General features: G+C 39.2%; 1 protein-coding gene and 1 non-coding gene across 2 annotated transcripts in view; both read left to right on the forward strand.

Annotated features, from left to right (window-relative positions):
• STAM2 (signal transducing adaptor molecule 2) overlaps positions 1–27280 on the forward strand; it is a 55181-nt gene that overhangs the window by 7709 nt on the left and 20192 nt on the right. Inside the window, exons 2-7 of the mRNA XM_055292133.2 lie at positions 17028–17112; positions 18980–19055; positions 19158–19256; positions 19968–20114; positions 22313–22382; positions 23257–23443. Coding sequence (XP_055148108.1) covers positions 17028–17112; positions 18980–19055; positions 19158–19256; positions 19968–20114; positions 22313–22382; positions 23257–23443 — 664 coding nt within the window. The remainder of the gene's footprint in view (positions 1–17027; positions 17113–18979; positions 19056–19157; positions 19257–19967; positions 20115–22312; positions 22383–23256; positions 23444–27280) is intronic.
• On the forward strand, positions 5255–5361 carry LOC129490962 (U6 spliceosomal RNA). Its single transcript, XR_008660412.1, has one exon. It is a non-coding gene; the product is annotated as a U6 spliceosomal RNA (small nuclear RNA).

Below are 27280 nucleotides of genomic sequence, written 5' to 3' on the forward strand. Positions count from 1 at the left end.
AATCACTTGAACCCAGGAAGCGGAGGTTGCAGTGAGCCGAGATCGTGCCACTGCACTCCAGCCTGGATGACAGAGCAAGACTCCATCTCAAAAGAAAAAAAAAATAGGCCTTGTATATAAGTATGTAGGGTAGGATATCAAACTCTGGTTACTTGACAAGTGATGGTTCTAACCATCTATTACCCAGGTATCAAAATGAAACTTAAGGATATATAATTTCTTTATCTCTTGTTATTTTTTTCCTCCTTGGTTGTCTTTTGTCCTTTAATCTGACCACTTTTCTTCTCCCCCTTCCTTGCTTTTTCATTTTGTCTAAGTTAAAAAGTTTTTATTTTATTTTTTCTTCTTTTTTGAGGTACAGCCTCACTCAGTCGCCCAGGCTGAAGTGCAGTGGTGCAATCTCAGCTCACTGCAGCCTCTGTCTCCTGGGTTCAAGCAATTCTCCTATCTCAGCCTCCTGAGTAGCTGGAATTACAGGCGCCCACCACCATGCCTGGCTAATTTTTTTTTTTTTTTTTTTTTTTTGTATTTTTTCTAGAAATGAGGTTTCACCATGTTGTCCAGGTTGGTCTCGGACTCCTGACCTCAAGTGATTCACCTGCCTCGGCCTCCCAAAGTGCTGGGATTATAAGAGTGAGCTACCATGCCCAGCCTAAGTTACAAAGTTTTTAAAAGTGTTTTTGCTTACAGTCTTTTTCTTGTTATAAAAATATCAGCTAATTGGCAATATTTGTCCAACACCATGGGTGAGAAGGATATTAGTTCCTGAGGCATTTTGGTATTGTTGGAACATTCTTTTCCCTCATCCTTTGTTTTTTAGGATTAAGTTTCACATTGACTTATTGGCATCTGCTGTCTTTTTTGGTGTAATAAGTGTTGCTCCCAGCTTTTAGACTTCCTTTAGCGTTATTTTCTTAATGGGTCTGTGGCTGCTATGCTTAAAGGACAAGCACCTCTCTGTCCCTGTAGAACCTTGTGTAACATTTGCAGTTCTTCACCACGGAGACCTGTTATGGCGATCTCTGTTCCATTCAGGGAGGCCTTTCTTTAGTTGCCTCCAGTTAAGGAATGTTGAAAATGAAGTGTCTTGTGAAGTAGTTCCAGTTCTTACTGACTTTTAATGCAAGCTCAGAACCGTGTTTAATCTCGTATTTAAAAAAAGCATGAAGGGAAATGGTGAAGGATTTAAAAATTTTTATTATGTACAGTCTCCCTCATATTTAGTATAATTTTTAAATGATAGCATTTGGATGAAAAATCTGTTATTCAGTGAAATTGTTATTGTATCTGAAAACTCGCAAACTATTTTCTTGGTCGGTAAACATACCCTTAGTAAGCACTTGCTTATTTTCATTTGCAATATGAGAATTGTAGTGACTCAGAATTTTACTTCTCATTTGTACTAAAAGTTTTTTTTATTCTTATCTGGAGCAGCAGCTTTTACTTTCATTTGTCATGGGATGAATTATCTTAACCTTCTCTTCTAAAAAAAGATCTGCTTAAAGAAATCTAGCATGTGCAGTGTTTTGGTTTGTCCCCAGCAGTACTAAGTCCTTGAGGTGGAGGGTTGAAGGGGAAGAACTTTTTTTTTTCAAACATTAATACCTTATTAGGTTCTGTTAAGTTACCTGATAATGAATAAACCTTTATATTTAATGTAGAGATTGAACCTAAGAAGGTCATTGTGGCAGATATCTGGGAATGGCCATTGTCCCCTGAAAATTATTGACATTCTGAAGTGGCCATCTGCTTATAGGTGTTAAGAATAGGCTGTGTATATATGCATGTAGGGTAGGATATCAAACTCTGGTTACTTGATAACTGTCAGTTCTAACCATCTATCACCCAGATATCAAAATAAAACTTAAGGATATATCATTTCTTTATCTCTTGTTATTTTTTTCTCCTTGGTTGTTTTTTGTCTGTGAATCTGACCACTTCTCTTCTTCCCCTACCTTGATTTTTCATTTTGTCATATTATTCCAATTTTATGTCAGAAATTTGTCAGTACATGATGATGTAGTTTTAAAATTTTTAGCCATTCTAGTGGGTATCTCATTGTGGGCTTTGTCGTTGTTGTTGTTGTTTTTGAGACAGAGTCTTGCTCTGTCCCCCAGGCTGGAATGCAGTAGCGTGATCTGGGCTCACTGCACCCTCCACCTCCCGGGTTCAATCTGGGACTACAGATGTGCACCACCATGCCTGGCTAGTTTTTGTATTTTCAGTAGACACAGGGTTTCGCTGTCTTGGCCAGGCTGGTCTCCAACTCCTGGCCTTATGTGATCCACCTGCCTTGACCTCCCGAAGTGCTGGAGTTACAGGCGTGAGCCACCGTGCCCGGCCTTCATTGTAGTTTTAATATGCATTTACTTGATAACTCTTGGTGTTGGGCACCTTTAAATATATTTATTTGCTAAATGAATATTCTCTTTTTCAAAGTACTACTTGTTTAAATATTTTGTCCATTTTTCTTTTCACTTAATTTTCACAACTCCTCTTTTAAGCACGGCAGCTGTTTTAATCTCCATTTGACAAATGAGAACATGGATTTGGGTTTGAGTCAGAATGGAAGTGAACTACTCCAAAGCTTATAAGCTAGTAAGAAAGCTTCAGAGATGGATGTAGGCAAGGCAGGTCCTCGTTGTTTAATTGGTGATGTATATCCCACCCCTGAAGCCTGACAGTACTCCACAGGTGCATACAGAGTGTGCATAATGGTTTTCTCAGTCTGCAGAGGTAATGTAATCATCTGTCTGGCCTGTTTGCTTTTGATTCTCTATCTGTAACTTTTTGGCATGTTAGTGGCTACCTTGGAGACTCTTTTTTTTTTTTGAGACAGAGTCTTGTTCTGTTGCCCTGGTTGGAGTGCAGTGGTGCTATCTCGGATCACTGCAACCTCTGCCTCCCAGGTTCAAGTAATTCTCCTGCCACAGCCTCCTGAGGAGTTGGGACTACAGGCGCATGCCACCATGCCCAGATAATTTTTTGTATTTTTTTTTTTAATAGAGGCGGGGTTTCACTGTGTTAGCCAGGCTCGTCTTGATCTCCTGACCTCGTGATCTGCCCGCCTCGGCCTCCCAAAGTGCTGGGATTACAGGCATGAGCCACCGCACCTGGCCGACTCATTTTTCCTTTATCCCAGCCACTAGAAAATGTCTGGCACATTATGCTTCCTAATTACAATGGAAATTGTAACATGTATGCTTCTTCCCTGTCTCCTGAGTAAGGGTGTGTGTAAATGAGTGTGCTCATTTTGTGGAGTTAGGGGGACATAGTTCTCACCTAACGGGATTACAGAGGGTATTTTGGAAATATCAGCCAAGAAGAAAGTGAACTTGTAGGAAAATAAAATCTGGCCCTAGGACTTTTGCCTTTTTAATAGATGGTTTAAAATATTAAAAGACAGTAAAAGGTAATTTTTATGTGTTTTTCCCCCTTCTTTTCGTCCTGGCTCCCCTTATGCTCAATTCTCTCAACTCCTCCTAGTCGCCCCAAAACTATTGGTGGCGACATGAGAAATGAATAGAATGGCAATGACTGATCTGTATTCCATCAGAGGAAGCAGCTCTTAAGTATATCGTATTATTATATGGTTTAGTAAATGGAATTAATCAGCTGGGCACAGTGGCTCACGCTTTTAATCCCAGCAGTTTGGGAGGCCGAGGTGGGCAGATCACCTGAGGTCGGGAATTTGAGACCAGCCTGACCAACGTGGAAAAACCCCATCCCTACTGAAAATACAAAATTAGCTCGGCATGGTGGTGCATGCCTGTAATCCCAGCTACTCGAGAGGCTGAGGCAGGAGAGTCGCTTGAACTCAGGAGGCAGAGGTTTGCATTGAGCCAAGATCGTGCCATTGCACTCCAGCCTGGGCAACAAGAGTGAAACTGCATCTCAAAAAAAAAAAAAAGAAAAAGAAAGTTAATCCTGGCATTCTGCCTGTTTCTTTGCTTACAAACGAGAGTTGAATTTGCATGTTTCCTATTCAGTGTGTTTAAGATATGTATTATCAGGGGAACCCACCCCCAATATTTCAACATAGGTTCTATTTTCCCTAAGTGTTGGCCAGTCTGAGAAATAAAGAGAAAGAGTACAAAGAGAAGAATTTTACAGCTGGGCTGCCAGGTCATTACGGGCCGTAGGTCCGTAATGCCCCACCTGAGCCACAAAATCAGCAAGTTTTTATTAAGGATTTCAAAAGGGGAGGGGGTGTACGAACAGGGAGTAGGTCACAAAGATCACATGCTTCTGAGGCCAATAAAGATCCCAAGGCAAAGGGCAGAATTAGAATTACTGATGAGGGTCTGTGTTCAGCTGTGCACATATTGTCTTGATAAACATCTTAACAGAAAACAGGGTTCAGGAGCAGAGAACTGGTCTGATCAAAATTTACCAGGCTGGAGTTTCCCAATCCTAGTAAGCCTGAGGGTACTGCAGGAGACCAGGGCATATTTCAGTCCTTATCTCAACTGCATAAGACAGACACTCCCAGAGCGGCCATTTATAGACCTCCCCGCAGGAATGCAATTCTTTTCCTAGGATCTTAATATTTAATATTCCTTGCTAGAAGAAGATTTTAGCAATATCTCTCCTACTTGCACGTCTGTTTATAGACTCTCTGCAAGAAGAAAAATATGGCTCTTTTTGCCCGACCCCGCAGGCAGTCAGACCTTATGGTTATCTTCCCTTGTTCCCTAAAATCGCTGTTATTCTGTTCTTTTTTAAGGTACATCGATTTCATATTGTTCAAACACACGTTTTACAATCAGATTTCATATTATTCAAACACATGTTTACAGTCAATTTGTACAGTTAACGCAATCATCACAGGGTCCTGAGTTGACATACATTCTCAGCTTATGAAGATAACAGGATTAAGAGATTAAAGACAGGCATAAGAAATTGTAAGAGTATTATTTGGGAACTGATAAATGTCCATGAAATCTTCACAATTTATGTTCAGAGATTGCAGTAAAGACAGGCATAAGAAATGATAAAAGTATTAATTTTGGGAACTGATAAATGTCCATGAAATCTTCACAATTTATGTTCCTCTGCCGCAGCTCCAGCCAGTCCCTCCATTCGTTCTGGGTCCCTGACTTCCTGCAACAATGTGTATACATAGGGAAACAGAAAAACTATGTTAATTTGGCAATTTTGAACAAAAATTGCTCTTAAGAGGCAGTTTAATATAGTGATTTGAACCTGGAGCACACACCCTGAGCCAGATGGCACAAATAGAAATCTCTACTTTGTGCTCGCTTTGGCAGCACATATACTAAAATTGGAACGATACAGAGAAGATTAGCATGGCCCCTGCGCAAGGATGACACGCAAATTCGTGAAGCGTTCCATATTTTTATCTAGAACTAGAAATACCATTTGACCCAGCCATCCCATTACTGGGTATATACCCAAAGGACTATAAATCATGGTGCTATAAAGACACATGCACACATGTTTATTGCGGCACTATTCACAATAGCAAAGAATTGGAACCAACCCAAATGTCCAACGATAGACTGGATTAAGAAAATGTGGCACATATACACCATGGAATACTATGCAGCCATAAAAAACGATGAGTTCATGTCCTTTGTAGGGACATGGATGAAACTGGAAAACATCATTCTCAGTAAACTATCGCAAGGACAAAAAACCAAACACCGCATGTTCTCACTCATAGGTGGGAATTGAACAATGAGAACTCATGGACAAGGTAAGGGGAACATCATACTCCGGGGACTGTTATGGGGTGGGGGGAGGGGGAGGGACAGCATTAGGAGATATACCTAATGCTAAATGACGAGTTAATGGGTGCCACAAAACAACATGGCACATGGATACATACGTAACAAACCTGCACATTGTGCACATGTACCCTAAAACCTAAAGTATAATAATAAAAAAAAAAGGAAAAAAAAGAAATCTCTATTTTATTACTTACTAGCTGTATAACCTTGTGCTAGTTATTTAATAATTTTCTGGACCAGGCGCAGTGGCTCATGCCTGTAATTCCAGTACTTTGGGAGGCTGAGGCGGGCAGATCACCTGAGGTCAGGAGGAGTTCAAAACCAGCCTGACCAACATGGCGAAACCTTGTCTCTACTAAAAATACAAAAATTACCCAGGCATGGTGGCATGCGCCTATATCCCAGTTACTTGGGAGGCTGAGGCGGGAGAATCGCTTGAACCCGGGAGGCATAGGTTGCAGTGAGCTGAGATCACACCACTATACTCCAACCTGGGTGACAGAGTGAGACTGTATCTCAAATTATAATAATAATAATAATTTTCTGTATCTGCCATATAAATGGCTTCCCCATTTATATATTTTTTATTTTTATTTATTTATTTTACATGCAAGGTTGTAAAATAACCCAGCCCAGGCTGGAGTACAGTGGCACAATCATAGCTCACTGTAACCTCAAACTCCTGGGCTCATGCACTCTCCTGCCTCAGCCTTCTGAGTAGCTAGAACTACAGGTGCGCATCACCATACCAGACTACTTTTTCAATTTTTTTTTTTTTTTTTTTTGAGGTGAGGGATCTCACTATGTTGCCCAGGCTGGTCTTGAACTCCTGGACTCTCAAGTGATCCTCCTGCCTTGGCCTCCCAGAGTGCTGGGATTACAGCTGTGAGCCACCAGGCCCAGTCCCCACTTATGGGGATCCTTCATTTGATTGAGGAGCAAGTGATTTAGCATATGTAAAATGCTCAGGAGTTATTGCTTAATTGCTATTATTGTTTTTAATTAAATTGCTATCTGTCATTCAGTACTCAGAGCTGTAAGTAGGTTTTCATTTTAGAAGGCATGCAGAATGGGCTGGGCACGGTGGTTCACACCTGTAATCCCAGCACTTTGGGAGGCCAAGATGGGTGGATCACCTGAGATCAGGAGTTCTACCCCAGCCTGGCCAACATGGTGAAACCCCATCTCTACTAAGAATACAGAATTAGCTGGGTGTGGTGGCACATGCCTGTAATCCCAGCAACTCCAGAGGCTGAGGCAGGAGAGTCGTTTGAACCCAGGAGGCAGAGGTTGCAGTGAGCCGAGATCGTGCCACTTCACTCCAGCCTGGGCAGCAAGAGTGAAACTCTGTCTCAAAAAAAAAAAAGAAAAAAAATGGTATGCAGAATGTATTTTTAAGAACTATGTGTATTGCTGCTTTCCCCAGAGTAAAGATTTGCCTCAATAAACATTAACCCAAATAGAACATTAAATGGGGTGGAAAATTAAGTGAGAAAATTTATGTTAAACCTAAGTTTAACTATAAAATGCTAAATAGAGTCATTGTCATTTAAGGGAGAGAAGGAGTAGAATTATTTACAGTCTATCAGATTGAGTTATTGGGCATTTAAATTTTTTTTTTTTTTTTTTTTGAGACAGAGTCTTGCTCTGTCGCCCAGGCTGGAGTGCAGTGGCGCAATCTCGGCTCACTGCAAGCTCCGCCTCCCGGGTTCACGCCATTCTTCTGCCTCAGCCTCTCCGAGTAGCTGGGACTACAGGCGCCTGCCACCACGCCCGGCTAATTTTTTGTATTTTTAGTAGAGACGAGGTTTCACCGTGGCTCGATCTCCTGACCTCGTGATCCGCCTGCCTTGGCCTCCCAAAGTGCTGGGATTACGAGCGTGAGCCACTGCTCCCGGCCCATTTAAATATTTTAATCTAAATTTCACTACACAAGAATTGTGCAGTCTGGAAACCTAGTAAGTATGTATAATGATTTTAATAGTCTAAACATATACAATTTATTCATAGACTAGAAAAAAATGGCTTTTCTACATTTTTGAAGAATTCAGTTTTTTAATGAATTAGTCCAAAGAAAGAATGTTTCTATCTTTAGTAAAAGCTATCATTGTGGTTTCCTGCAATTATGAAAATTAATTCTACTCATTTACTTGTTTTTCATTTTCTAGTTTTTTCTTTTTTCTTTTCTTTTCTTGTTTTGTTTTAGAGACAAGTGTTTCACCCTGTCACCCAGGGTGTGGGTGGAGTATAGTGGCTTGATCATAGCTTACTGCAGCTTTAAACTCCTGGGCACAAGGAATCCTCCCACCCCAGCCTCTCAAGTAGTAGAGACTACAGGTGTGCACCACCATGCCCAGCTTCTTGTTTCTGCTTTAAAAAAAAAAATTATATATATGTGTGTTTATATATATATATATATATATATATATTTTTTTTTTTTTTTTTTGGCTAGCTTTTCTTGGTTCTTATGCTGCAATTTTAAGGTATAGAAACAATTGAGGTTTTTTTTCCCTCCTATTAATAGATAAAAGGCAATTTTTTTTCCTAAGATTGCTATGGTCAGAATGTGTCCCCCAAAATTTGTGTGTTGGAGACAGTCCCCAATGCAACAGTGTTGGGGGATGGGGCCTTTTGGGAAGTATTTAGGTCATGAGAGTACCTCCTTCGTGAATGGATTAATGCTGCAATAAAAAGGGCTTACAGGGGTGGGTTCACTCTCCCTTGTCCTTCTACCTTCTGCCATGTGAGGACACAGTAAGAAGGCGCTGACCAGATGCCAGTGCTTTGATCTTCGACTTTCCAGCCTCCAGAACTGTGAGAAATAAATTTCTGTTCTTTAAGAACTACCCAGTTTCAGGTATTCTGTTAAATAGCAGTGTAAAACAGACTAAGACAAAGTTCTAAATTGCTTTAGTCATGTCCAAAGGTATTAATATGTAACATCTTAATCATAATACATTTTTATGTTGCCTTCTGTTATACTCTAAATTACCCACATGTCCTGATTGTTAAGTTTCCACGTGATCGGGTATTAACAATTATTATTATTATTTTTTTGAGATTGAGTCTCGCTCTGTCGCCCCGGTTGGAGTGTAGTGATGTAATCGTGGCTCACTGCAACCTCCGCTTCCCAGGTTCAAGTGATTCTGCTGCCTCAGCCTCCTGAGTAGCTGGGACTACAGGTGCCCACCACCACACCCGGCTAATGTTTTGTATTTTTAGTAGAAACGGGGCTTCACCATGTTGGCCAGGATGGTCGCGGATCTCTTGACCTCGTGATCCACCCCCTTTGGCTTCCCAAAGTGCTGGGATTACAGGTATAAGCCACCACGCCCAGCCCATTTAATGACTTTTCTAATTGAGATATTGTACTTTTCAGTTCAGACATTCCATTTTTATAGTTTTCATTTCTCTGCTGAGCATTCACCAATCTTTGCATTCTTGAAAATATGATAATGTCTCTAAAGTTCTTTCTTGCTAAATCTAACATTTGAGTTATGCTAATATCTGTTTTTATTGACTAATCTTGATTTTGGGACACTTGTTTGCTTATTTAGTAATCTTTTATATTATGGTGGACATTGTGATTATTCTTTGTAGGGAGGCTGAATTACGTTGTCTTCCTCTAAATGGTGTTGAGTTTTGTTCTGTCAGGTTGTAATATTATTAGGGGGATCTTTTAGGTTTTGACAGGCTTGGTTTTATTCTTTGTGAGGGAGGCCTATTTTGGTTTTGAACTAAATTCTAGAGGGCTTTTCCACCTAAGGTGTGCCCTTTTTGGATTTTCAACTAAATGCATGAAGTGTTCTCTTGCTTTGTTTGGGCAGTGTTAATGAGCCTGCTTGGGCTGCCATAACAATACCATAGACTAGGTAGCTTATGCAACAGAAATTTATTTTCTCACAGTTCTGGGGCCTGCAAGTCCAAGATCAAAGTGCCAGCAGAGGTGCTGTCTGGTGAGAGCTCACCCCTTGGGTTATATACAGCCCCCTTACTGCTGTGCCCTTGTATGGCTTTTCCTTGCTGTGTGTACACAAAGAGAGTGCTAGCTCTCTGGTGTATCTTCTTAAAAGGACACTAATCCTATTGGACCAGGGTCCCATCCTTTTGGCCTCGTTTAACAATAATTACTTCCTTAGAGGCCCCATCTGCAAATACAGCCACACTGGGGATTACGGCTTCAACATAAGAATTTTGGGAGGAACACAAACATTCCATGCATAATAGGGAGGATGACTCCCAGTGCTGCTTGACCTTTCAGCCCCATAGCAGGTAATCTCTGCTAGACCGCATAGAGACTCATCTCAAGTGTGTTTGTGTAGCCCAGCCTTTGACCAAGGGCCTCTGGTTAATCACTGCGCTTAGAAACCTGGTCTCCGTCTCTCAGCTGCTCTTCTTGGGCTAGTCCTTCTCTACTTGGGCTAGTCCTCCTTGTGCTGGACAGGGAAGTATTCCAAGGCAGAAAGCTGAGGCCATCGTGAGGCTCACTACATATTTCCCTTCCCTCAAAGATCTGGGACCTGCTCTGCCTGCTATTCATTCCCTGAAAACAGTTGCCTCATTGATTTTGGCCTGTTTTATAATTGTTTTTGATAGGATAGATATTCTGTCATGTTTGGAAGCAGAAGACTACTCATGAATTTTTATTTGCAAACATAATAGGAGGAGCTTTAAAGCTTTCTTACAAGCATTCTTATTTTATGTAGTTAAGTTTTTTATTACTGATAGAGCCTATTTTATTAAAAGTTTTATGGGTAGAGATAGATTCTTTTTAAAGCTGTACTTTGAACATAATGACTGTAAGGGGGGGAGCCTTTTTGTTCCTTGTAGGTAGATATTGATGGAATTATTCTTTATCATATTGTTAGAATCTTTCTAAGCTATTTCACATTGTATTTGAGGCTCTTTTTATACAGTAATCAAAGCCTGGTGATGAATTGTTATGACTTACACCCACCAAATGCTGGCGATTTAGCATTTAGGCCCCAGGAGGGCTCTTTTAACTTTCTACCTCTCTATGCGTTTGACACAGAATAATGTGATATAGGGCCCCAACATTGGGCAAAGTGACATGCTATAAAAGAATGGTTTCTTAATTATAATATTTAAAATTTTCCAGGGGTTTAAAGTACTGCTAAGTGCGTAATTTAAATGTTATTTAGCTCCCTTGAAAAACGAAGTCCTTTTTGGCAGGCCATTATGAAGTCTTCAGATTCTATATTTTTTAAAAAGAGTAATTGTGAGTCCTATATTTGTAGAGACTAAACTATGCTTGATAGAGTATTCAAATCAGGAATTTTCCATTTTCTATGGAAATTAAATAATAGTCTAATTAGATATTTTAAAAATTGTTGGGAGGCTTTAGAAGGCATCAGATAGGCTTCATATTTAATGTATTACATGACCAGAATTGGAAAAATATCATGAAAAGTTGAGTTCTAGCTGGACTAGGTAGGTTATTAGATGGTCTAAAATCAGATTCACCTGATTATGTGTGTGTGTTTGTACTCATACATATCCATACTCATAAAATTTGATAATTGATGATACTGGCTTCTCAGATCAGTGAGGAAAGGATAGATTCTTAAATAGTAGAACTGACAAAAAATTCGTAAAAATATTTTTCTGTTCCTTCCTCACACCATGTGTGAGGTTCCAGATATACCAAATGGAGTTCTAAATACACTAAAGATTTACATGTGAAAGGGGAATAATATACAGAAAAGAATGTGGGTGGATATTTAATCTTCAGGTAATTCAAACAGTATGCTAAATGACACTATAAAAAGAAAAAATGGTAGATTCTGTTATAGCAAAAACTGCATCATAGACAAATAGGAAAGATTAGCATGAAGCTGTAATCTATATTATTTGCTTTTCAGACTCAGTATATAAAGTTAGTTACCTATCTAAGAAGCTTTTGAAGCATTGCCTTCCCCGCTTACCTTGTCTCCTTGTTGAGACTCCCAAACGTAGAGTTACTTCTCTTCAGTAAACAAGAGGAGAACTAGAACTTCATAAGCTCACTAGTCCTGTTACCTTTTGTTGCCATGTGGTGTTGCTATTGAAGTTTGATCTTATGTAGCCAGTTGAATATTTGTCTGCTCAGCAGCAAAGCTTTGGTTGGTCCAGAACTTTGCACACATCAGCCAAACCATGTCCACAGATGGGCATCAGAGTTAAAGCCCTTTTAGTTCGTGTACTCAAAAGCTCTGCTGTTGTTTCCCACCTTACACATTGTACCAGGCTAATGGGATGTGGAGGAACAACCAACATCATTTCATTCACTCATGAAACAAATATTTATGGAGCACCTACTTCGTGCCCTACATACTGTTTATGTACTAAGAATAATAATAGTGAACAAAACAAACAAAAATTCGTGCCATGTTGGTTACATTCATTCTGGGGGTGGAATGTGGTGAAAGGTTGTGGCAAAGACAGATGCTAAACAAAAAAATGCTATGAAACATCTTTAGAAAGGACTATGCACAAAATCCTGCCTTCCTAATTTATATTTAGTCTATGTGAGTCACCAATACGAAAGATACCAGTAAGTATAACAAAGAAGACAGATTGAGTACCTAATGGATTTACAACCAGTTTGCTGATAACTTCTCTCTAGCTTGTTTTGGGACTTTGTGGCCACTCTGTATATAATGGTACATTATGCAGCTACTAAAAATACTGGTATAGACGTATATTTCTGCATGTGGACAGATGTTTATGAGTAGAAATGCATGTTAAGAACTGATACATTTAGTATGATCGCAGTGTTAGTGGGGAATATTTTTTCTCTACCCCGTGGTTTCATTTGTGAGAAGGGAGTTCCATTAGTGTCACCGTGAGCCTGCCGTTTGTTTTGTTTTGTTTTGTAGAGACAGGGACTCACTCTGTTGTCCACGTTGGAGTGCAGTGGTACGATCTTGTCTCACTGCAACCTCGACCTCCCAGACTCAAGCCATCCTCCTATCTCAGCCTCCCAAGTAGCTGGGACTACAGGCACGTGCCATCATGCCCAGCTAACTTTTTTGTGTTTTTTGTAGAGACAGGGTTTTACCATGTTGCCCAGGCTGGTCTTGAACTCCTGACTCAACTGATCTGCCCACCTTGTCCTCTCAAGTGCTGGGATGATAGGTGTGTGCCACCTCACCTGGTTTGCCCTTGCTTTTTTATTTACTTCGTCTCTGGTGTGATGACACCTGATTGGTAAGTTTGAGATTAACTGGTCTTACATATGCCCTTCTTTGTAGGACTGGCTAGTCTTTCCACCACCACTGAGTGATTTTTCATTTGCTTCTCCATGGAATAAGTCATGCAGAGGCTTACCCCTGCAGGGAGAGGCCTTCCCCTCTCCAGTGCTAAGGCATGCCCACTTCTGGGGTTCACTATTAACAAATTCATTTGGCTAGTATATCTAAAGCTTCTGTTAATAACGAAAGTGTTATTTTATTCTCTTTTGTTTCTCATCTTGTTCATAGCTTAACCAAGGAAGGAGTTGTCTGTTTTTGGGTGCTGCCTTTGTACACCTTATACTATTTTATTTAATTTTGCATTAACTTTTATTATTTTTGCGTGTGTGTGTGTGTATGTATATATAATGTCTGGAAGGATATGCATCATAGTTTTAAAAAGGATTGGAAAAAAGATTGGTAGAATTAGGAGGTTTTTCCTTGTCTTTACTTCTGAATTCATGGAATTTATTAGATATGTAATTCAGAAATAGTTAAGCCTTTTAAGCCTCTAAAACAGTATAGTCTGCTCTGACTTTCCAAAGCAATAGTTTTTTTGGCACAAGGGAAGAAGGTGAAAACCTGAGTAGGTATGTTTTGCCTGCGTAGCATTTGGTGCCTGGATCTAGAACTTTCAGTAGGCAAAAATGTATTACTTTTCTAAAACCCCTGGTTTGTCATTTCATCACATGTCAAAACAATTGCTTTCATCCATAAGTAGTAGGCAATTTGCATGGCTTTTTAAAGCGAGTTCCAGTATTTAACTGAGGTTAACTGCATTGATGTGTTTTTCTTTACTCACGAAGTATAGTTGTTTGCTAAGCCTGTTCATTTTTTGGCTTCTTTTGATTATTCCTTGCTATTAAAAAAAAAAAAGAAATTACTCTGGATTCCTACCATCTTTCTTGACGATCACTGTGATATTACTTGTCGTGTGTGTGTGTGTGTGTATATACTCATATATATATGTTTTGCCAGATTATTCTATATTTGAAATTATAAGGTATATATAATAAAGAGGAAAAGGCATAAAATGATACAATGTTTCTAAAGTGGTACTTTTTATATCTCCACCTCTCCTTACTAGCAGAAAAAATTGTATTCCTTGATATTGAAATTTTTGTAAAAGTTAGTAAAGTAAAAATGCTCTGTAACTCAATCATTATATTCTGATCATGCTTTTTAACAATTTACCTTTAATTAATTTATTTTATTTCTCACAATGCAGGTTAATTACTTGTCAGTTTTTACTTTGATCATGTAATATTTCAGACCACAAAAAAGATATTGAAAATATTTTCTAGATACATACTATACAACTTAATAAACCTTTATAAATACAATGAAGCCTGTGTCTTCTTTTGAACTCCCCTCAAATTTGATGTTTATTATTCTCCTGCATGCTAATATTTTTACTACCTGTGTATATATCCCTAAAGAATATAGTGTATTTTTTGGATGTTGTGAAACTTCAGGTGAAACATTCACATATTGCTGGTGGGAATGTACCATAGTATAGTTCCTTTGGGAAACTGCCCATTCCTAAAAAAATTAAACTTAGAGTTACTATATGACACAGCATTTCTACTCCTAGATATATACCAAAGGAAAATGAAGACATAGTGTCCACACAGAGACTTGTACATGAATGTTCATCATATCAGTGCATTATTTATATTAGCCAAAAAGTTTTTTTTTTTTTTTTTTTTTTTGAGACGGGGTCTCACTCTGTTGCCCAGGCTGGAGTGCAGTGGCGCGATCTTGGCTCACTGCAAGCTCCGCCTCCTGGATTCACGCCATTCTCCTGCCTCAGCCTTCCGAGTAGCTGGGACTACAGGCGCCTGCCACCACGCCCGGCTAATTTTTTGTATTTTTAGTAGTAACGGGGTTTCACCGTGTTAGCCAGGATGGTCTCACTCTCCTAACCTCGTGATCCGCCCGCCTCGGCCTCCCAAAGTGCTGGATTACAGGCGTGAGCCACCTCTCCTGGCCCAAAAACATTTTTAAAAATCCAAATGTTGACTGGGCATGGTGGCTCAAACATGTAATCTCAGCACTTTGGGAGGCTGAGGCGGGCAGATCACGTGAGCCCAGCAGTTTGAGACCAACCTGGGCAACGTGGCAAAACCCCATCTCCACAAAAAATACAAAACTTAGTTGGGCGTGATGGTGCATACCTGTAGTCCTAGCTACGCGGGAAGCCAAGGTGGGAGGATCACATGAGCCCCGGGAGATCAAGGCTGCAGTGAGTCGTGATCACACCACTGCACACTAGCCTGGGCAACAGAGTGAGACCCTGTCTCAGTAAGCCAACCAACCAAGCAACCAACCAGCCAACCCAGATGTTCATGAACTGGTGAATGGATAAATGTGGTATATCTATACAATGGAATATTATTTAGCCATAAGAAGAAATGAAGTACTGATACATGCTACAACGTGGATGACCCGTGCAAACATTATGCCGAATAACAGAAGCCAGTCAGAAAAGAACATATATTATATGGTTCTATTTATATGAAAAATCCGGAATAGGTAAATCTTAGGAGACAGAAAGTAGACAAGTGGTTGCCTAGGGCTGGGAATATGTGGGGAGAATGAACAGTGACTGCCAGTGGGTATGGATTTCTTTTGGAAGTGATTAAATGTTCTCAAATTAGATACTGGTGTTAGTTGTACAACTCTATGAATATAGTCAAAACATTGAATTGTACATTTTAAATGTGTAAATTGTATTGATACATGAATTATAGCAATAAAGCTGTCTTAAAAAACTCATGTAGCTGGGTGCGGTGGCTCACGCCTGTAATCAATCCCAGCACTTTGGGAGGACGAGGTGGGCAGATCACAAGGTCAGGAGTTTGAGACCAGCCTGACCAATATGGTGAAACCCTGTCTCTACTACAAATACAAAAATTAGCCGAGTGTGGTGCCGGGCGCCTGTAGTCCCAGCTACTCAGGTGGCTGAGGCAGGAGAATCGCTTGAACCTGGGAGGTGGAGGTTGCAGTGAGCTGAGATTGTGCCACTGCCCTCCAGCCAGCCTGGGCAACAGAGCAAGACTCTGTCGGAAAAAAAAAAAAAAAAAACCTCATGTAAATATTATAAATTCTTCTGCTGTTAGCTTTTTTGACTCAGTGTTATAAGCCCAAGCAAATCATATTTTGAGATTCATAAATTTTTGTTCATTTAATTTGGTATTCGTCATTTCATATTCCATTGTATGAATTTACTATATTAATCAATTTTCCTTTTTGCTATTGAAAACAGTGCTTCAGGCTGGGTGCAGTGGCCTGTAATCCCAACATTTGGGAGCCAAGGAGGAGGATTCCTTGAGCCCAGGAGTTCAAGACCAGCCTGGGCAACACAGTGAGACCCCTTCTCTATTAAAAAAATTTACAAAATCAGTGCTTTATTGGACAGTTTAGTGCATATTTACTTGTATGATATACTTTCTAATTTTTTTAAGACATAGAGTCTCACCCTGTCATCCAGGCTGGAGTGCAGTAGCGTGATAATAGCTCACTGCAGCCTTGAGGTCATAGGCTCAAGCAGTCCTCCCACTTCAGCCTCCCAAGTAGCTAAGATTACAGGCATTTGCCACCATGCCTGGCTAATTTTTAAAATTTATTTTTCATAGAGACAGGGTCTATCTATATTGCCCAGGCTGGTCTTGAACTCCCGGCCTCAAACAGTCCTCCTGCCTTGGCCTCCCATGCCTGGGATTACAGACATGAGCCACCATGACCAGCCCTGATGATACATTTTTAAAATTTTCTTCCAAATTAGAATTTGATGGGATTATTGATACTTAGTAATTTGTTTATTTAGAAGGCATTTTATTGCTTTACCTCAATATATTTAGTTCATTTAATTATACAATTAAAAATTGAAGTTAGTAGAAGTACTTTTGTCTTCTGAAGGTCATCCGTAATATCTTCGGCAATAGAAAAGGTAGGATTTCTTAACTGTTGGGCCTTTACTGGTATTTTAGTGTTATATGAGATGTGTCCTCATTGTTGTATATGCCAATATATTTTATAGATAAAGCCACGAATGAGTACAACACTACAGAAGATTGGAGTCTTATTATGGACATATGTGACAAAGTTGGAAGTACTCCTAATGGGTAAGATGTCCAGTCATGCTCAGTGAATGTCTAGGAACTTGATAACCAGTGTCTCTTTTTGTGATGTAACTTTGAGAGGAAAATTAGACTTTATCACAGTTGACCCTTGAACAACAAAGATTTAAACTGCGAGGGTCCACTTATACATAGGTTTTCTTCCACCTCTGCCACCTCTAAGACAGCAAGACCAACCCCTCTACCTCCAACTCATGTTTTACTTAACAACATTTTTTTTTCTCTAGCTTACCTTATCGTAAGAATACAGTATATTATGTATATACAAAATATATGTCCATCTACTGTTTACGGTATTGGTGAGGCTTCTGGTCAAGAGTAGGCTGTTAGTTGGCTGGGCGCAGTGGCTCACACCTGTAATCCCAGCACTTTGAGAGGCCAAGGCGAGCAGATCACTTGAGGTCAGGAGTTCGAAACCAGCCTGGCCAACATGGTGAAACCCCGTCTCTACTAAAAATATAAAACTTAGCTGGAAATAATGGTGTGTGCCTGTAATCCCAGCTACTTGAGAGGCTGAGACAGGAAAATCGCTTGAACCCAGGAGGCGTAGCTTGCAGTGAGCCGAGATGGCACCACTGCACTCCAGCTTGGGTGGCAGAGCTAGACTCTGTCTCAAAAAAAAAAAAAAAAAAAGTAGGCTATTAATAGTTAAGTTTTTGGGGAATCAAAAGTTATACACAGATTTTCGGCTGCCTGGGGTGTTGGTGCCCCTAAATTTCATGTAGTTAAAGGGTCAGTTTCATGTAGTTAAAGGGTCAGTTGTTTTACTTTTGGGACATAAAAAAGCCTGAATGCTGGATTTATGGGATTAACTTAAATGAAAAAGAGTTCAACTGTAAATCTGCTATAGTAACACACATAATTAAAGCCTTGACACAATAGGATGCATGATAACAATGTATAGGTGAGTTATTTAAGGAATTCCTCTGGGACTTCTATATGTATAGGAACTTTTAAATAATGAAGTAGATAACACAGTAGATAATATAACAAAAGTCTTCAAATAATATACATATAAATATAATAGATTAACAAAATGAAAAAAGTGAATATAAAAAAGTGCTTTTGGGGAGATGTGGCAATTAGCTGAACTATATGTTAAGAAATTTAGAAGAGTGATGAAAGCATTTGTTTTAATATTAAAGCTTTTCATAGTACATTCACATGTTTGTACTTGAACCTCTTAAAATTATATATCATGTTAGATTTTTTTCAAGATAAGATTTTGCTGTTTGAAAGCTAGATCTGTCTTGAAGAAATGGAAAGATCTGGTATACGTCTCTTGTGTTGACAGACCTTTTGTGAAATGGTTTGTCTCTTGATTTTGGAATGTATAACATTTGCAACGTGCTTTTTTTTTTTAAAGTTCTATGAGCCTGTAAACAAAATATTGTGTAAATTATTTTATAGATTTATTCCTTTAACGTGAAATTTCCAGGATTTTAGTTTAGTTTATTTTTATTTTATACTTACTTTATTTTATTTGGAGACACGGTCTCGCTCTGTCATCCAGGCTGGAGTATAGTGGCATGACACAGCTCACAGCAGCTTCCTGGGCTCAAGCAATCCTCTTGCCTCAGCCTCCTGAGTAGCTAGGAGTACAGACACACGCCACCATGCCCAGCTAATTTTTAAGTTTTTTATAGAGATGAGATCTTACTTTGTTGTCCAGGCTGGTCTCAAATTCATGGGCTCAAGTGATCCTCCCGCCTTGGCTTCCCAAAGTGTTGGAATTACAGGCATGAGCCATTAAATATGAAATTATTTGGTAATAGAGTAATACCTTAATGTTTGAATTAAATTTATCAATAAATACTTAACTGTCTGTCTCTCTCTCTCTCTTTTTTTTTAGAGCGAAAGATTGCCTAAAAGCCATAATGAAAAGGGTAAATCATAAGGTTCCACATGTTGCTCTGCAGGCACTAACTGTGAGTACAAGTCGTGTTATTATTTGATGCAAATTTTAAATGTGTTTTTAATTACAGTAAGTTAATATTTCAATATTTGTATATTTTTATTTCAATTAATAGCTTCTTGGGGCTTGTGTGGCAAACTGTGGAAAGATATTTCAGTTAGAAGTATGTTCCCGTGATTTTGCAACAGAAGTACGTGCTGTGATTAAAAATAAGGTAAATTTTAAAAACAGAAGAACTTTTAAGTCATTAAAAAATATGTAGATTGTGTGTCATTATAATTATGTGGCTTTACTAAAGTATTATAAATGAAGTCATTTTTAGATACATTGAAATGAAATAAACTGTTCTGAAATTTGATTTTTTAATTTGTAGCACCAAAAACTATTTTCCCCAAAGTATATATACTGTAAATAATAGCAAATCCTTTTTGAGGGCTAGTAAGTAGTCATTACTTTAAGCATTTTACATATACTGTCTTGCTGAATGCTCTTAACTACCCTTGGAGCATTAGATTCTTAGAAGTTAGATTCCCTTATCATTCTTATTTTATAAATGCAAAAACTGAGACTTAGAAGTGACTTGTCCAAGGTCATGTAGCTAGTAAGTGGAATAGCCAAGATTTACATCCAGGTTTCTCTGGCTCCATTCTCCGAAACATGGAGGAAATAATCTCTGAATATAAAAGATTTGTGGTCATTATAGTAAGACTTAGGAATTGGTATTAAAAACAGTCATTTTGTATGAAACAACTGTATCACAACATGTAAATAGGCATCTATCAATTACTCAACTAAGCTAGAAATTTCAGGACTTTTGTTGATGTTCATATAATTAAAGAGAATTTTGATGGTAATTCTCCTTGTTAAATAATGTAAGTACTTATTTTAACCGTAGATTTTTGTTTATTTTCCTTTTCCTTAAAAGGCACATCCTAAAGTATGTGAAAAACTGAAATCTTTAATGGTGGAGTGGTCAGAAGAATTTCAGAAGGACCCTCAGTTTAGTCTAATATCTGCAACTATTAAATCTATGAAAGAAGAAGGAATTACTTTTCCTCCAGCAGGTTCTCAGGTGAGAGATTCATTCAGATCCATGGTTGACCCTATAATATTTTGAAGGTATGTATGTTATGTAAAGACTAGGCAAGGTATGTCTAGATTATCATTTTCCACCTTTACTTCCCAAATGACTCTCTAGCATAGTGCCTTCCTTACATTTAGTAGACATTCTAGTTTTTATGTGTATTTCTTCCACATATCAGAACCTTGAGGAGTTAATCAGACATAGTGTATTTAATGTTCGTCTAAGTCTACAGTCATGCAAAAGGCATAGGTGTATGACATAGCCCTTATATTCAAGAAATTTGTAGCAAGTTTGAATGATAGCTTTATACATGTGAAAAATAACTAATTTAGATTATAAGTGACAAATACAGGATGAGGGGAATAGACTGTATACTGTCTATCTTAATACCAAAGAGAGAAAGAGGTGACTACAGATTGGAATGGTGAAGAAGGTAAAGAGGTAGAATTTTGGGACTTGAATGTATTAATATTTTGTTAGAGAGAAGTGAAGAAGTCATATCAGGAGGTAAGTGAAATGAACAAATTCATGGAATTGAGAGGCTCAAGACTTGTTTGTTGAAGAGTGAATATGCCTAGAGTGAATACTTTACATACAAGATGGATGGAAATGTAAGACTAGAAATTTATTTGCTAGGAGAGGGAATAGCTTTAGTAGAACTGGGGTATGGAGGCAGGGATGTTGACTCATGGAGTGGGCTGGTTTTTTTTAGGTCTGGGGAGAAAAATACTATTCCTTGGGTTTTGCTCTCAGTACCTTATTCCTTCCCATTAATATTAGGATATGGGCTAGGGAAAGAGACTATGAGAAGTGCTATATTTTCTTTTATTTTAGATCATAGATTAAAGAGAAAAAAAGATTTTTTTTTTTTTTTTTTGAGACGGAGTTTTGCTCTTGTTGCCCAGGCTGGAGTGCAATGGCGCAACCTCGGCTCGCTGCAATCTCCGTCTCCTAGGTTCGAGCAATTCTCCTGTCTCAGCCTCTAGAGTAGCTGGGACTGCAGGTGCCTACCACCATGCCCGGCTAATTTTTTGTATTTTTAGTAGAGACGGGGTTTCACCATGTTGGCCAGGCTGGTCTCAAACTTCTGACCTCAGGTGATCCACCTGCCTTGACCTCCCAAAGTGCTGGCATTACAGGCGTGAGCCACTACGCCAGCTGAAAAAAGATTCTGACCAGACCTAAGAGTACAAGGTAGAGTTTTGAGACGAATCTTATAAGTAATAAAAAGGAAACATTTTCCTGTTCTGTCCTTTCTGCATGTTTTTCTGAAAAATCTGTGTAAAGAACCGGTTGATGGATCAGAGTCCTGGATACCTGTCTTACATGCTGTTTATTAAATTCAAGCATGACCTTCCTTACTTCTCTGCTATGCCTGGCAGACCACTGCCACCCAGCCACAATAACTAGTAAAAGGACTTCACATGTATTCCTAGAACTGCACCTCTTGTCTCTGTCCCCACTCCTCTCTCTTCAGTGATGATCATCACTTCTTGCTGGCACTCCTCGTGTAGCTATACTCCTATAGCAGTAGAGCTCCTCTCACTAAGAGACCTTGGACAATTGAGATCAGGAATACAATCAGAGAAGAGTCTTTTTTAAATTCTATTAATATTTAAGTACTTTCTGTATGCCAAGTTCTGTGTTACATTTATGCAAAATCTAAGCCAGTTTGAGCCCTGTGTGAGTTTATAAAGTTTTTTCGAAAAATCTGATGTTTTATTTTAGTATTTGAAAACAATTACTTAAAATTATTATAAAGAACTTCACTTTTAGACCAGTGATGGTGGCTCATGCCTGTAATGTTAGCACTTTGGTAGGCTGAGACAGGAGAATCACTTGAGGCTAAGAGTTGCAGATCAGCCCAGGAAACATAGTGAGACCCTGTCTCTACAAAAAATAAAAATTAGCTGGGTGTGGATGCATACACCTGTAGTTCCGGCTTCCCAGGAGGATGAGGCGAGAGGATCACTTGAGCCCAGGAGTTGGAGGTTACAGTGAGTTATGACTGTGCCATGCACTCCAACCTGGCTGACAGAGTGAGACCCTGTCTCAAAAAAGAACTTCACTTTTAAATGAAACTCAGTTATATCAGTATTTTTTAAAATTTACCATCCGCAAGTAATTACAGAGCTTGTGTTTTGTTTGAAAAGATAGTTGTGTTCATTTTACTCATACATTTACAGACTGTCTCAGCTGCTGCCAAGAATGGTACGTCATCGAACAAAAACAAAGAGGAAGAAGACATAGCTAAAGGTAAATGATCAACCACGTGTAATTTAGTGTTGCTTAAAATATCTTTGCCAGGGCTGGGCGCGGTGGCTCACACCTGTAATCCCAGCACTTTGGGAGGCCGAGGTGGGCAGATCACAAGGTCAAGAGATCGAGACCAGCCTGACCAACAAGGTGAAACCCCATCTCTACTAAAAATACAAAAATTAGCTGGGTGTGGTGGCGGGCGCCTGTAGTCCCAACTACTCGGGAGGCTGAGGCAGGAGAATCGCTTGAACCCAGGAGGCGGAGGTTGCAGTGAGCCGAGAAGGCACCACTATGCTCCAGCCTGGCAATAGAGTGAGACTCCATCTCAAAAAATACATACATGTATTTGCCAGAACATTTTTTTGAAATAAAAATGATAATAAAACTAGTATACTTTTATTTCTACCTCAAATCTAAAAACTAGTAGCATCCAAAAAGTAAGGAAAATAAATGACATGCTATCAAATGAATTTAATTCATTAGCTTTTTTCAATAGTATGTATTTGATGTGCTACCTTTGGAGAGATTACATTTCACCTTTTTTTAATGCCAAAGTTATGAGTCAAGCACAGAAATATGTTCATGGCTTATCCTATATGGAAAGCTACCCATATTATAATGTCACAATCTGTTTGCTATAAAAATAATTGCTGCTGTATATGACAGACCGTGATAATAAAGAATGAGCAAAAACTTTATTTTAAAAATGTCATGGTTCCCTGCCCTGCCCCGCCCTCCCGAAAGTTAACTGTAGCATGTAATTAGACAAATAAAATGCTTGATTTATTCTTATTAAATTTTACATTGTCATCTAATGTTTATTTTATCAAGATTAATTCCAGTTTCTTTGCATTTTAATTTTTGAAACTAGCTATCGAATTATCTCTGCAAGAACAGAAACAGCAACACACAGAAACAAAATCCTTATATCCATCTTCAGAAATTCAGTTAAATAATAAGGTTGCACGGAAAGTGAGAGCTTTATATGATTTTGAAGCTGTTGAGGACAATGAACTCACCTTTAAACATGGTGAAATAATTATTGTTTTGGATGACAGGTATGTTTTAAATCTTTATGGGAAGTTTTAAAGTGTAATGCCCTTAATTTAGAATCCAAAGTATTGAGTTCTTTGATTTTTAGTGTATTTAAATCATAATAGAACCTTTTCATACCTTGTTTTCTCTAAAATAAAAGTTAGGCAGATAATGTGAGCCTCTTCTCCTTATATTTGATAATTTATGTTTGTTATATTTGATAATTTATATCTTGGATGAAAGACATATTAAATAATATTGTTGATGACCACAATTGGGAAACATGTAAATACTCAGTTACTTGAATATGTTTATGTTGGCAGTTGTGTGTACTGAAATTACTGGCAGAAAAACTTTAGGAAGAAATATAGCGATATACCCTTGATCAGAGCACCAAAAGCTATACTTGGCTCCTCCCCAATTCTTAATCTACTACTATACTCTCCTCAGAATTTCTCTACCATTTAAAGCTGTCATAAAAAATAGATCAATCTCTGTAGAGCTTAATACTGTTCTGTACTTTTAAAAGAAATTCACGAAATTTAGCAAGAGTGAGAAGTAAGCTTGTTGCTGTGAACAGAGATTGCAGATGTATTTGGTATCCATTATAAATAACTTAGTTATTTATAACACACTAGTCTAATGTATTTCTAGTATATATATATATTTCCTTTTTTTTTTTGGAGACGGAGTCTCGCTCTGTCGCCCAGGCTGGAGTGCAGTGGCGCAATGTCGGCTCACTGCAAGCTCCGCCTCCCGGGTTCACGCCATTCTCCTGCCTCAGCCTCTCCAAGTAGCTAGGACTACAGGCGCCCGCCACCACGCCCGGCTAATTTTTTGTATTTTTAGTAGAGACGGAGTTTCACCGTGGTCTCGATCTCCTGACCTCGTGATCCGCCCGCCTCGGCCTCCTGAAGTGCTGGGATTACAAGCGTGAGCCACCGTGCCCGGCCTCTAGTATATTTTTAAATAAAGGGTAGATAAGTAATGGTTTTACTTTACTGTGGTAAATATTTATTGAGAAAATGTTATATAATCGACTATTTATAATTAATAACAAATGAGGACACAATTCTGTCTTCATAAAACCTAGAATAAAATAAGGGAGTTAAAATTACCATATAGACAATTGTATGGAAGGCAGAATGTGGTGAATACCATAAAAGAGGTGCTGTTGGAGCCCAGATAGCAGATTTACACTTGGTGCAAGCATCTGGCAAAGAAGGCTTATCCTGGTGTGTATCTTGATTGGTTTTGGTAAGATAAAAAATTTTGCAAGAAATTGAGGATGGGAAAAGGAAGGCCTCTTAGGCAATCAAGATAGTACCAACTTCACTCAGAAAATTTTTTTTCCATAAAGAAAAATTTTTTAAATAATCATTTGGTGTGGAACACCATGATCCCTGAGGAGAATAGATAGAAATACAGATGTTTCTCAACTTATATTAGCCTACAGTTGGGCAAAATCATCTAACACAAACCTATTTATTATAATAAAGTATTGAATATCTCGTAACTTATTGAATACTGTACTGAAAGTAAAAACCAGAATGGCTTATGGGTACCTGAGTGTGTATCACTTTTGCACTATCGTAAGTCATGCCATCATGAGTTTGACACTGTCTGTAAAGGTGGAGAGATAGTGTGGGCTCTGAACACTGACAGTCTGAAATGTCAGACTTATGAGTGTCTTTTAGTTAGAGTACTTACAAAAGAACTTAGGTTTACCGTTTTGATACTCTTATACAGCTATGAAGTTAAAGATATGTATAAAATAAAAACAAAATGAGTGGTTTTATCTAAGATTTTAATTTAGAGCATTACTTTAATAACAAAATTTTCTAAAATAAATTGCTGCTCACAAAACAATTTTCAGTTAAGATTTATCACCTCAAAAAAACTTTTTTATTTGTAACTGCTAAGAGAATTCAACATGAATATGATGGAATATGTAGGCCAATTGCTGTCATTTTGATGATAGGACACCCTACTTTTATAGTTGCTGTAAGCATGCTTATGGGTAAAATATTGTCATTCTAGGTGATTGGTAATCGCTGGTAGACAAATGCAAACTTTCATGCTAAAGTTAAATGACAAGTCTTCGGTTAAAAGGAAGTCATCCAAAAATGACTCTACTCATTGTTTTTATACTTTTGTGGAATTTGAAGCATAAAATTTTCACACACAGAAGTCCCTTGAAGTCCCTTGAAAATATATCATTCTTGGATCTCCGTTTAAGAACCATTGAGCTGGCAGGGCGTGGTGGCTCACACCTGTAATCCCAGCACTTTGGGAGGCTGAGGTGGGCGGATCACAAGGTCAGGAGTTCGAGACCACCCTGGTCAATATGGTGAAACCCCATCTCTACTAAAAATACAAAAATTAGCCATGCATGGTGACACACGCTTGTAGTCCCAGCTACTTGGGAGGCTGAGGCAGGAGAATCGCTGGAACTCGGGAGGCGGAGGTTGCAGTGAGCCGAGATCGCACCATCGCACTCCAGCCTGGGCGACGGAGTGAGACTCTGTCTCAAAAAAAACAAACAAAAAAACATTGAGCTGATAGAAAAGGTACACATTTCTTATTTATTTATTTGAGACAGAGTCTCGCTCTGTCACCCAGGCTGGAGTGCAGTGGTGCCATCTCAGCTCACTGCAACCCCCCGCCCCCTGTATTCAAGTGATTCTCCTGCCTCAGCCTCCCCAGTAGCTGGGATTACAGGCATGCGCCACCATGCCTGGCTAATTTTTGTATTTTTAGTAGAGACAGCGTTTCGCCATGTTGGCCAGGCTGGTCTCAAACTCCTGACCTCAGGTGATCTGCCCACCTCGGCCTCCCAAAGTGCTGGGATTACAGGCATGAGCCACTGTGCCAGCCCAAAGGCGCGCATTTTTTATTAATGGAGTATATCAAGAAAAGCGTTTTACTTTCTACACTTTTAGCTTTATCTTACCACTCCGTGTTTCTTTTCTTTTCTTTTTTTTTTTTTTTTTTTTTTTTGAGACGGAGTCTTGCTCTTTCGCCCAGGCTGGAGTGCAGTGGCGCGATCTCGGCTCACTGCAAGCTCCGCCTCCCGGGTTCACGCCATTCTCCTGCCTCAGCCTCTCCGAGTAGCTGGGACTACAGGCGCCCGCCACCATGCCCGGCTAATTTTTTGTATTTTTTTAGTAGAGACGGGGTTTCACCGTGGTCTCGATCTCCTGACCTCGTGATCCGCCCGCCTCGGCCTCCCAAAGTGCTGGGATTACAAGCGTGAGCCACCGCGCCCGGCTTCTTTTCTTTTTTTTTCTTTCTTTCTTTTTTTTTTTTTTTTTTTTTTTGAGACAGGGTCTCACTCTGTCGCCCAGGCTGGAGTGCAATGGCGTGATCTTGGCTCACTGCAACCTCCACCTCCCAGGTTCAAGCGATTCTCCCACCTCAACCTCCTGAGTAGCTGGGAATACAGGCGTGCACCACCATGCCCCAGCTAATTTTTTGTATTTTTAGGGGTAGAGACAGGGTTTAGTCATGTTGGCCAGGCTGGTCTCAAACTCCTGGCCTCAAGTGATCCACCCGTCTCAGCCTCCCAAAGTGCCGGGATTACAGGCGTAAGCCACTGTGCCTGGCCCACTCCATGTTTGTTTTCTGTGTACCATTTCAAATAATCAAGTGGAATTCTTGCAGTTCCAAAAATGTCATTTTCTGCTTAGTCCTCTGTAGCATTGTACCTTTGGTTCTGTCTGCCTGGAAAGCCCTGCTGAAGGAGGTAAAAGCATTTAGAAAAGGAAAAGAACTTTACTTTCAAGGACAGTTTGCAAGGGAGTCCAGGCTTTAGAAAAGTTGCCTCCCCATATTAAAACATAAAACAGGTATTTTAAGGA

This window comes from Symphalangus syndactylus, chromosome 9 (genome assembly GCF_028878055.3).
Source record: "Symphalangus syndactylus isolate Jambi chromosome 9, NHGRI_mSymSyn1-v2.1_pri, whole genome shotgun sequence".
NCBI classification, from domain to species: Eukaryota; Metazoa; Chordata; class Mammalia; order Primates; family Hylobatidae; genus Symphalangus; species Symphalangus syndactylus.